The sequence below is a fragment of the Polypterus senegalus genome, chromosome 14 (genome assembly GCF_016835505.1).
Source record: "Polypterus senegalus isolate Bchr_013 chromosome 14, ASM1683550v1, whole genome shotgun sequence".
Taxonomy (NCBI): domain Eukaryota; kingdom Metazoa; phylum Chordata; class Cladistia; order Polypteriformes; family Polypteridae; genus Polypterus; species Polypterus senegalus.
The window spans coordinates 23,224,370-23,236,976 of NC_053167.1; the positions used below are offsets into that span (position 1 = coordinate 23,224,370).

The 12,607-nt window shown below is 37.5% G+C and overlaps 1 protein-coding gene across 2 annotated transcripts in view; it reads right to left on the reverse strand.

The window, feature by feature from the left end:
- Nucleotides 1-931: 931 nt before the first annotated feature.
- Nucleotides 932-12,607, reverse strand: part of mtss1 (MTSS I-BAR domain containing 1) — a 228,949-nt gene continuing 217,273 nt past the window's right edge. For both annotated transcript variants that reach the window (XM_039735777.1, XM_039735776.1), the window contains 3 exons: nt 6,952-7,105; nt 6,754-6,780; nt 932-5,298 (listed from right to left, as the gene is read on the reverse strand). In XM_039735777.1, coding sequence (XP_039591711.1) covers nt 4,526-5,298; nt 6,754-6,780; nt 6,952-7,105 — 954 coding nt within the window. In that variant the 3' untranslated portion in view covers nt 932-4,525. The remainder of the gene's footprint in view (nt 5,299-6,753; nt 6,781-6,951; nt 7,106-12,607) is intronic.

The window sequence follows — 12,607 nt, forward strand, 5'->3', positions numbered from 1 at the left end:
CTTGATTCTTGGGCTACTCTTCTGACTCCCTGGTGAGAAATACTGAAGTGGCTAGTTGTTTGGTAGAGTGATGTTCCTTCCACTGGCAGATAATGGTTCCAATTGTGCGACTAGAAAATTCCATAGTTTTAAAATACATCTGTAATTAGTTCCATTGATATGGTTTTCAACAATCAGATTGCAAAGGTCTTGGGAGAGCTCTTTGCTTTTACCCATCATGAGATGTTTCCTGTGTAACACCTTTGTAGCAAAACACATTTTTATGGTCCATCAATATGTAATAACCCAGCTGATTTCAATTTGCACAGATTGGAGGTGGAATTAACTTTCTAACTAATTACGTTGCCTTGCCTTGGTGTTACCTTTTCTTAAGTGTGTTCACTACTTTTTCCCCTGTGTCATTCCATTTTATTACACATATCTTTATTTATGGCCTTTAATGTTGTGAATTCTTTATATTTGTGGATTTCTTAGTGCTATAACCCTTGCCATATCAATTACATATTTTACACGTTGTATTCTGACAGTATGTATGATGTTAGCAGCAAATTACCTTTCCTAAAGCTTTAAGTTATACTTGATTACATTAGGAAAACAAACAGTTTATACTTGCTGATTTTAGAGACTAATGTCATGTACAAATGATGCTAACTGTACATTAAATGTTTATTTAAGTGGTAGTGAATCTTGTAAAACAAACCTTTCAAATAATGTTACTTATTTATTGATTTACAGCATTGTCTTGTTAGCAATCCATTGTATGAATATCTTATTACATATGGGACACTATAAAAAAAGGAAGAAAAGTATACATAAATTCTATTCATCATGCAAAAATAGGGTTTTTCATCACAACCAATCCAGTCGTGCTAGCAGATAGTCTCAAAAAATGTGGCAGTGGTAAGAAGAACAAATACAGACAAACACAAAGTGATTTTCCCCATATTCCTTTAATTTAAGGCTGCAGCTTCACTACACAAAGACAAAATTTAAACATCCTTATAATGTACAATGAAAATAAAATTTACAGTCGAGAGATCAACTCTCTTACAAGGAGTATACATAGGTTTTCGAAAGAAACGGCATTTCAATACTTGGGCAGGCTGAGCCTGCAACACTGTAGCCGCATAACAAAGCACTCTTATGGACGAAACCAAACTCCTCCTTTGTAATATATATATATATGTATATATATATTTATATATTTTTTACTTATAATAAAACATTAAAGACTTTCTTTTCTGCAAACCTCAAAATAAACCTTTGGTAGCTGGCATTTCAGAAGATGAACATGTAAACTATAAAAAAAGCATCACCCTGTCAGAAATCACGCCCCACCCCCACCCATCCATTAGTTTATTATAATGGTGAAGACTGCAACTCTGTATACAGCTGATAAATTCCAAGATTGTTGAATGAATGCTGAGATGTCAGACTGGTTCAAAAGCTTCACTTCTTAACAGACGAGGGTTGCTGTAGTTTTCATTTTTATACAAGCATTGGCCCTTTCGTCATATTTCTGTTTGAATACAAATACAAAAGCTTCTAAAGTTTACAATTTTTAAAACCAAAACTCCCAAAACATAAGAAATTGCTTCAATGTATTCCAAGAATGGCAAAATGTATTCCGCGGATTATAAATGGCAATAAGGCCCATTCACATTTCAGAAAAAGCAAATTTAGGTTAATTTATCTTAAATGTCAAACTCAGCCATCCCTCAAACCCTGCATTCCCAAGTAATGAAACTTATCATCCAAAAACTGTTACACGTACTGGGCTGGCAAGGCCAAGATCAAACCTCAAATGAAACCAATACAGGGGGAAAAAATAAACAATGACTGCAAAGCGAAAGGAATGCCTTCAAATGAACAGACCACAAATCTGATCCCCTATATCACTCTATAAGAAATGGAATTCAAGGAAAATAAATGTGGACAAATATCTGAAAAGCTGATTTGTTTTTTTTTGTGAAAACTTACTAAAATAAATAACATTGCTTATTATGTGAATTGGAAAGGTCATCTACTTTTGTTGCAACAACAGTAAAGTAAAAATGGAGGTAAATCAGCTTTTCTCTAAACTCTCAGTCAGTGTTAAATAATTGCAACTAATCCCACTTTAAATACTTTCTACTCATTCTTACTGAGGTACCTCCAAGGCAAAATTATCTCCTAACTTGTTCTGAGCTGTGCATCACATCTGTGCACTTCCTGCTAGTCTGAGTGGGATTATTCTTCTCCCTGTTACTCAGCAATGTGCAATATTTTATTTGGACACAAGGAAATGCTGTTTCTAACTGGGCATCTACATGGTAGAAATCCCTGAATAGAAATTATCTCTTGCTTGATCCAGAAAACCTTGATTTTGAACTCAATCGGTATACTTAAGTACATGCAGGAATTTGATCAAAGACTGGAAACTTCTCAAAATATGCCTATTTCTATATAACTGTTTTGTGCCGCATTTAACCTGAGAATAAATATCAAGACCACCTTCACCAGAAAACATTGCTCTAATATGCTAATGCCCAGACCAGCTGGGCTTCCCAAATGAATGGTCTAAAGGCTTTAATTAGGCAGTTTGTTTTCTTGTATCTAGCATTTCTATTCCAGAATAAGACAAAAAATAAAATAAAATAAACACAAAACCTGAAGGTCTATCTTAGTAACCTCATGCAAACCAATGTTCAAATGTAAGTGAAATTTCAAAAGCAATGTGAGGAACGTTTTAGTGCAATAACCCCAAGTCAAATTTCTGCAAGTTGGCTGGCCATTCTCCCTTCTGAGTTATCAAATTATGAATTTATATAGGACAAAGGTTAAAAAGTAAACACTTCCCATTTCTCCGTAAAGGGTTAATTACCTGCTGGTGACAAATATGCCAAAACTTAAGGTAAGCATGTTTTTTGGTCACTGGTGTACGTTACAGTTCAACTAAATTGCTAGAAACTGTGCTTTGGAGCTCTTAGCAGAACTTGTGCATTTGTTGCTAAAAGGTGAGTTGATGGGTCAAGCCTAATGAGAACAGCCACCTTTGATAGCAGGCATGAACATTGATACTGTATAAATCTTTCATGTTTCAATAAACTGTAAATTATTCAGACTTGTGTTTTATCTTCTAGATTTCATCAAACCAGTAGTAAAGGGAGAGAGCCAAAATCTGTTCTGCAAACTAAAGACAAAATAGTTTCACTAAGTCACAGGCTCCTTGATTGAAAAATATAAGATAATAGATAGTCTATAACCCACTTCTTTGGTTTCTATACACAAACTCTTCTTCACTACAAAATGAGCACAGCTCAAATGCTAATGAATACGACAAATGAGCTTAAAAATAGATGAGGACCATTTGGAAATGAACGTCTGTGGACTTCTGGGAAAGTGGTTGACAGATTAATAAAAATAACGGGAGGACAACATGTGAATGCTACAAAAATAAAATGTCTAGGACACAAAGAGTAACCTATAGAATATATGCCATGACTACAAGTAGAAAGGAGAGATTAATAAATGTAATAAGACTATTACAGTCAGATAAACAAGTAATGGATGACAAAGTATGTATAACAAGAAAAAGGATAACACAAAGATGAGATAAGTACACTGCAGCTTGGTGAAGAGTTCACTTTGTTGTACGGCTGAATCCCTTCTATTACATCCCTTTTCCCAAAACCTCTTTAGCACCTACCTCTATGTGGTGGTAGTGATTAGAATTTTGAAAGGTCACCAAAACCACAATGCTCAGAAGGGAGTATATATTATAATATAAAAGATAGGATGACCAAACCTTCATCAAAAAATGCAAAGTAAAAATTTGACTGGGGAAGGAGTGCAGGGAGGTGCCGATATGTAGCTGTCAATTATATCGATTGTCAAACATTCCTCTTCCTGTCACAAATCAGAATCAAGTTCATAGAGCCATATAACTTTCAAGCACTGTATGGTGTTTAAAAGCCATAATGTGGGCTTCCACATCCAACTACCTACTCGTTTCCTACTAGCATAGTTTGTTTTGTTCAGTTTCATGTTCTCCAGGATCTTTCTCATTATTATTTTATAATACAAGTATTCTAGAGGCAAGCGACTCAGCAATTAGAGGATACCAGTGCTGCAGAGTTGAATACAAAAAAAAATGGCACTAAGAGGAAAATAACAAAAATTATAAATTTAAATTCAGCACATAAAGTAATAAACTAATATGTACAAATGCTCCTACAACTAAAATTATTTTAAGACAATGGTCTAAGTAAGCAAGTTTTTTTCTTTGCAATAATATAAACATAGAATTTTACACTGGAAATCAGGTAATTATTTTACTTTGACATTTCACAGCAAATTGCTTTATACTGCCAGAAAAAAAAATTAAATATTAGACTAAAAGAAAAACCTCTCCCCACTATGTTTTGTAGTTTTCATTTCAGCTTTTATAAAGTAATCACTGCTGAGAACGAGAAAAAAAATGAAAACTTTTTAAATCAAAACAGCATGTGTTTAATGTGCGTCTTTCAGTTAAACTCACATCTACTCAATTAGCCTGGGGTCCAAGGTTGATCAGTGGTGCTGAGCGGTCATTAGTGATTGTTTTCCTTAGCCGGACACCACGACGGATCATGGTCAGCATATCACCACTATCTGCTGGTTCTTCCTGGCCCACCAAAGACTGTGTGGGAAGAGACTGTGTGTGGCTTGCCTCTAATAACTCAAAGCACCTGTTCTCACTGATGCTAGTTGTAGTTGGAGACCTCACTGGTAAGTGGCGCTGTGGTGGCAGATAGGAAGATGGTCGACTACCACTAAACAGCTGGTCAGTGCTCCCGTGCATCTGGCTTGGTATAAAAGAGCAATAAGGGGTGCTGATTGCACTCAGACTCTGTGTTGATGTGCACAAGTTCTGCTTAGCGTGCACAAGCTCTACCTGCCCCACAGGCGTGCCAACATACTCTTCACTGCCAGTACGCCCAGCACCAATAACATTCTTTTCAGTTCCAGAAAAATGTGATGCCTTTATGGGCACCTGTGGGGTGGAAATAGGGATTGGTACACCCCCACTGATTGTGCCACGTCGGAAAGTGGGCTTGGTTGAAGGCTTGCGGCGAATAGTTGCAACATGGGAAGGGCGTACAAAAGGTTCGGGATCAGCAAGAAGACTGACAGTAGAGGCTGGTCGCTTAGCTTGGAACATCTTGCGGTAGTTGAGGCTTATATCACTGTTACGTGGGATGGTAGATGACTTGTCAAAATCAGAATGATCTGGTACTTCTTCCACCCCGTGTAGAGAGATGTAGTCGTAATCTGCAACTGTTAAAACAAAAAGAGTGCATTACAGTGACCTTGCAATAAGAGTAGTATATCACTAAGCCTTAACAGATTTGCAGAACATGTAAATAATCCACAATATTAGAGCAATAACTACATAATTCATTAACCAATACTTTAAGTACTGAGACATTTTTAAATTCACTGACAATAGTCCAAAGCACACTTAATAATAATTTCTCTGAAAGAAAAAAAAAAAAAAAACTATTTGACAGAAACAAGTTTAAAAATTTCAGCTTGCTTGTTCTTGTTTTGGGTTTTCTTACTTCTGGAATCAATCTATTCAGAATTAATGAAAAATAATTCTCACTCCTGATTAATCCAATTTAATCTAGCAAGAGCTAGCCTACCCTGAAAGCCTTACAGGTTTGATCAGAAATGAAAGAGAAAACTGATGCAAAAATAATATGTAAGCTCCAAGAATTATTAGGCTGTATACAATTTGCTCATAACAGATTATCATTACTTTGTATTTTTATTTTCAAGATAGGTAAGCAGTGATCATGTTAGTAATTCAACAAATTTACTTAAGATATAACAGATTTGCTTCTTTGAAGCTTAATTTCTGTGGCATTGTATAAAAATTCTGGGGAAAAAAATGTCCCAACTCAACATGAAGTAACAATGTTTGGGCAAGCTCAGGCATAATGTGCATTTGGCCAGACCCTCAATAGTGTGTTACTGTTGTTGATTTTGTCTTACATTAAATATTAAGTTTGTTTCTTATTTTGGTACTTGGTTCATTTGAGACATACTGTTCATAAGTGAAACATTTTGAGCAGATTTACAAACTAGGCAACTAACTCTACCTTTTGCATATTTCAGCACTCAATGCGCATGCTTGGCAAGCTTGACCCGAGTCAAGCAGTGCAGTGAAAATGCCAAGGTTTGAGCAACTAAGCCAATGTCATGATGTAATACAGCAAGTTAAGCTTAGGATTTCAATCATAAACTCAAAGTACTCCTCTAACAGGAAGTGGATCAACAATGGGGCAAACAACGTAAGACTGTGTCTTTCTTCTAGGATTCCTGAGACCTCAGAAAGTGGAGGAACAGAATTAATGTTTGTGAGAGGCCAAAACAAAAAAAAAAAAAAAAAAAAAAAAATCAGTAAAAGCCACATTTTGAAGCACCTGAAAACGCACTATGGAATCATCAATAACTGAATATAAAAGAATATGATAGAATGGAATAGAAGTAAATAAAATTTCAAAATTGGACTCAGTTGGTAAGACTGAAAGCATATAGACTACTGCCTCCAAAAAACAGCAATATTATCACTAAATTTTCAATTAATAAAAACAAAAAGCCTATCAGAATTGCTAAAAACAAAATCTTGAAGCTATTTATATCACTGTAACTAAATGAGCAACAAGTTCACTCAATGTGACAAAACCAAGCACACCTCACAAAGACAAAGGCAAATTAGAGACATACCATGAAGAGATGAATCTTTCTTTAGAGCTGTTAAGAAAGATAAAATATTCAAAAAATAAATATATACATCTGTTAGCATAAAATCATTCACTACTGCTGACATTATGAAGTTTACTGCATAATTAGGATGTAGCAGGACTAATAAACAGCAGACTTGTGAAATGACATCTGCAAAGGTGCACATTAGTTGGGACTCACCATGAGAAGGGATTGTGTCCTCTGAACATGATGGTGTTGTCGTTTGAGTACTATACCCACTGGAACAATGAAGGGAGTCGCGGCTGCAGCGTGACACCTCTGAATTGAGACCTTGTCCCAAAGCAAGAGCTAGGTGTTCTCTGGCCGTTGGCGGCTGTAGGTGAGATGGAAAAATGCTTAACTTATTTTAACTAAACGTAGTGCATACTTTAAACAGCTGTATTCTTTTAACATATGATTTAAAAAGTGATGAGATGATCTTCTCATAAACATAGACACATTGCAGAAGGTAGTGTGACACAATCCATTATCCTCTCTCCCTTTCTTTTTATATGAAGCTTCAGAATTTGAAACAAGCAAAGGGAAAAGTCTAGGTTATGTCAGGTAGACTTTATAATACAAAATGAGAATTTGTTTGCAGTAGAAAATATACAAATAAAAAATCTTTCACATTACAAGAAATAATGGCAGAAGACATTAAATGTTATTCATTATCATAATCAGAAAATACACCGATGATTCTTACAGATAAGGTTATAAATAGAGCTCACTAAGTCTCCTACAGCCAGTAGAAGCAGAATAGGGGAATAAAAGGTCTTAAATCTACTGCTTTTAAACTTTGGGAAATCTAAAAGTGCTAATCTGATGGCAACAATTGCAACTTTGGAAACTGAGGATGGCTACAGTCCGACAGTGTTGAGTCTGCCTTCTTTCTAACAGGTATGATTCAGCAGTACAGTAAAACATTAAAAGTAATGTGCATTACCTAGTAGGATGACTTTTTAAAGTAATGCGTAACCTAACGTAACACTTTACCTAACTGAAGTAAAAAATACCTGTGTTACTGTTATTACAGAAGCACTGGGTGAAAGGGAAGAAGTACACATACCAGGTCCTCTGCTGGGCCCAACTGCACAGCCATGCAGAAAAGAGTGTGCTGTGTGCAATTTGATAACAGAAGCCTATAAAGTAAGCGTCAGATTTACTAAACAAACTTATAAAACACAAGAGAATTATCACTGGCGTCATTCTTATTTTCAGATGCACGGTGGCCGATGGATGAAGTTTTAACTCTTTTTTTTGTGCAGTTTGATGATGCTGGAGTATTATGACAAAAAAGAACATCAATAAAATGACTTGTTAATGTAAATGTGCATCCTAAAGAAACCAGGTTTCTTACTTAACTGGGTTATTCACCTTAACCCAGTTGTGTGTGCATGTAATGTACTTAATGACAAAGACATCAACCAATTTTAAGATATATGCCTGCCCTTGTGTGAAATATGCCAGTTAGTTATATACGAAATAAACAAAAGAAAAGACAATGAACAAACTAGTTTAGAAAAGATATTTGCATATTACCCCTTTTGTGTTCAACTAGTTAATAAATCCAGAGTCAAAACAGAAATTGCCAATAAGCTTTTCAACTTAAATACCATAAGCCTGGATGACATCAAAAGAAAATGAGGAAAAAAAAAATCCTCAGTCAAAAAAAAAAAAAAGTTATAACCTTTCACATATAGCCATGACCTTCGCTGCTCTATGGGTAACATTAGTAAAGGTCCAAACAGATTTAGATTTATGTTTACCAACACCTTCTTAATCAGTTTCTCAAAGTAGGTCGGTATGCAAGAAGTTAAGGCAGCTGGTATAGCACTGAACTGTTTACAGAGACTGGGCATAAATTCTAAATCCAAAGACACCTTGAATATACAGTCAAATATTGGCCATGACCAGAGATGTTTTGTGCAGTACCAATGTAGACACCTGTTTATTCTGTCTGTTCCTGTCTTTGCATTTACTCAAGCTTGTTGTAGACTCTTATATCAACGTGATCAATGAAAAACTTTTAGCTCTAGCTTTCAGTCTAATATTCTGCTCCACAATCCATAAAGCAATTTTAATTCCCTAAATTGGTCTGACAGCTGAAAATCATTATACTTCCCACCAATTAACATGGATGTCAGTTTGCAGGTTCAGTTCTACATCCCTGATGGAACATCTTGTTTCTTTTTAGCAGTACCTTTAAATTTTTAGTAATCCAGAGGTGGTAGTTAAGCTATACGTTTACTGGTCCTCCAAAAAAAATATGCAATATAAATTAATAACTATTTTAAATACAGAGAAGAGAAACTATTTTTATACTATCTATCTATCTATAGTTCAATATCTAGAAGATTTGACAGAAATTTACTGTTTTGTATACTTTTCAATCAACAAGTGCCAAATGGATGTACAGTACAGCAAATGGATAGGTGCAAAATAAAAGTGTTTAAACTTGCTATCCCAAAAATGCATAACAATAAAACCTTAAACATAGACTTAAAGCTCTATCAAAATTGCTGTATTTGTATTTGATATACGTACATGGTGTTAGTTTGATTGCAAATTTGGAATAAACTAAATACACATTTTTACTTTCACAAAAGCCTCAGGTAAAAAAAAAAAAACAATACATAAACTAGTTTTGGCCTGAGGTCCCCTATAAAGAAGGGAATCTGTCAAAAAGCCATGTTTGATATCCAGCCATTGTGAGATGGCTGAAAGACTGCCAAAACACCACTGCCATCTAGTGGACAGTATTAAAACCATCTTAAGCAACAAAATGAAAACTATATTGACATTTTTACTATCACTGTTTATTATTCGACTGATGCCTTTATCCAAGGCGATGTGCAAAATTCAATATACAAGTGTTTACAGTTCTTTTTGTTTTTCCATTGGAGCACAGGTATGTGAATTGATTTGCTTATGGTCACACAGTGTTAACAGTGTAACTGAAAACCCACAACCTCAGGGGTTTGAAGTACGAAATAAAAACTTACAAGTTAAACCTATAGAAGACTCTCATCTGAGAAATGCAACATTTCAATTACAACTGTCCTCAAAAAAGACAAATGAGAATTTACCACCACCACTTATACATTTGCATGCATCCATTCATCCATCCTTGAAACATTTTTCCCACTATGTCCAATTCAAGCCCTCAGGGCCCAGAACCTATAAAGGCAGCATTTGCTGTAAGGTATAAGCCAACTCTGGACAAGGCACCAGTTCATCACAGGGTAAACTCGTGCAAAAATGCCTACTTACTCATACCCAACCTAGGTTCTTCTTCTTCTTCCAGCTGCTCATCTTAGGGGTCGCCAGAGTGGATCATCTTCTTCCATATCTTTCTGTCCTCTGCATCTTGTTCTGTTACACCTATCGCCTGCATAAACTCTCTCACCACATCCATAAACCTTCTCTTAGGCCTTCCTCTTTTTCTCTTCCCTGGCAGCTCTATTCTTAGCATCCTTCTCCCAAAATATTCAGCATCTCTCCTCTGTATATGTCCAAACCAATGCAATCTCGCCTCTCTGACTTTGTCTCCCAACTGAACAACTTGAGCCGATCCTCTAATGTACTCATTTCTAATCCTATCCATCCTTCTCAAACCCATTGCATCTTATCTTTAACTCTGCTTTCTGGTCAGTGCCACCGTCTCCAACCCATATAACATAGCTGGTCTCACTACCGTCCTGTAGACTTTCCCTTTTACTCTTGCTGATATCCGTCTGTCACAAATCACTCCTGACACTCTTCTCCACCCATTCCACCTTGCCTGCACTCTCTTTTTCACCTCTCTTCCACAATCCCCATTACTATGTACTGTTGATCCCAAGTATTTAAACTCATCCACCTTTGCTAACTCTACTCCCTGCATCCTCACCATTCCACTGACCTCCCTCTCATTTACACACATGTATTCTGTCTTGTTCGTACTGACCTTCATTCCTCTCCTCTGTAGAGCATATCTCCATCTCTCCAGGGTTGCCTCAACCTGCTCCCTACTATCGCTACAGATCACAATGTCATCAGCAAACATCATAGTCCACGGGGACTCCTATCTAATCTCGTCTGTCAACCCGTCCATCACCATTGCAAATAAGAAAGGGTTCAGAGCTGATCCCTGATGTAATCCCAGCTCCACCTGGAATGCATGTCACTCCTACTGCAGGCCTCTCCACAGTCACCCTTTCCTCGTACATATCCTGTACAACTCTTACGTACTTCTCTGCCACTCCTGACTTCCTCATACAATACCACAACTCCTCTTGAGGCACCCTGTCATATGCTTTCTCCAGGTCCACGAAGAAGCAATAAAACTCCTTCTGACCTTCTCCATCAACATCCTCAGAGCAAACATTGCATCTGTGGTTCTCTTTCTTGGCATGAAACCATACTGCTGCTCACTAGTCATCACCTCACATCTTAACCTATCTTCCACTACTCTTTTCCATAACTTCATGCTGTGGCTCATCAATTTAATCCCCCTGTAGTTACCACAGTCCTGCACACCCCCCTTATTCTTAAATATCGGCACCAGTACACTTCTTCTCCACTCCTCAAGCATCCTCTTACTTTCCATCCTCTTACATTCCAAAATTCCATTAAACAATCTGGTTAAAAACTCCAAGGCCATCTCTCCTGAACACCTCCATGTTTCCACAGGTATGTCATCTGGACCAGCGGCTTTTCCATTCTTCATTCTCTTCATAGCTGTCCTTACTTCCTCTTTGGTAATCCGTTGCACTTCCTGATTCACTATCTTCACATCATCCAACCTCTTTTCTCTCTCTCGTTCTCTTCACTCATAAGCCTCTCAAAGTACTCTGTCCATCTGCTCAACACACTCTCCTCTCTTGTGAGTATGTTTCCATCTTTATATTTTATTACCCTAACCTGCTGCACATCTTTCCCAGCTCGGTCCCTCTGTCTAGCTAATCGGTACAGGTTTCCCCATTCCACCACCAGGTTTCCTTTTCCTCTTTCCTCTGCAGATGTCACGCCAAGTACCCTTCTTGCTGTCACCCTTACTACATCTGCTGTAGTTTCTTAATTGTCTGGTAATTCTTCACTACCATCCAGTACCTGTCTCACCTTTTTCCTAAACTCAACCTTGCAGTCTTCCTTTTCCAACTTCCGCCATTTGATCCTTGGCTCTGCCCTCGCTCTCTTCCTCTACCCTCTGACCTTCATTCCTCCGCATGACACCATACCTACCCATCACCTCCTCGTCTCCTCTGTTCCCTTCACTAACATGTCCATTGAAATACGCTCCAATCACCACTTTCTGTCCCTTGGGTACTCTGTTCATCACTTCATCCAACTCACTCCAAAATTTTCTCGCCCATTGCACACCTAACTTGTGGGGCATATGCACCAACAACATTCATCATCACACCTCCAATTTACAGCTTCATAATCATTACTCTGTCTGACACTCTCTTCACCTCCAAAACCCCCTTCAGCATAAGCCCTATTCTATTTCTCCTCCCATCCACACCATGATAGAACAATTTGAATCCACCTCCGATCCACCTGGCTTTACTCCCCTTCCATTTAGTCTCTTACACATACAATATAGCAACCTTCCTTCTCTCCATCATATTGGTTAACTCTCTCCCCTTACCAGTCATACTGCCAACATTCAAAGTTCCTACCCTCAGTTCCACTCTCATTACCTTCCCCCTCTCTTCCTGCCTCCGGAAACGCCTCCCCCCTCTTCTCCTTCTTCGGCCAACAGTAGCCCAATTTCCGCCAGCACCCTGTTGACTAGCAGTACTGGTGGAGGTCGTTGCTAACCTGGGGCTCGAGCGATCCGGTATGGAAA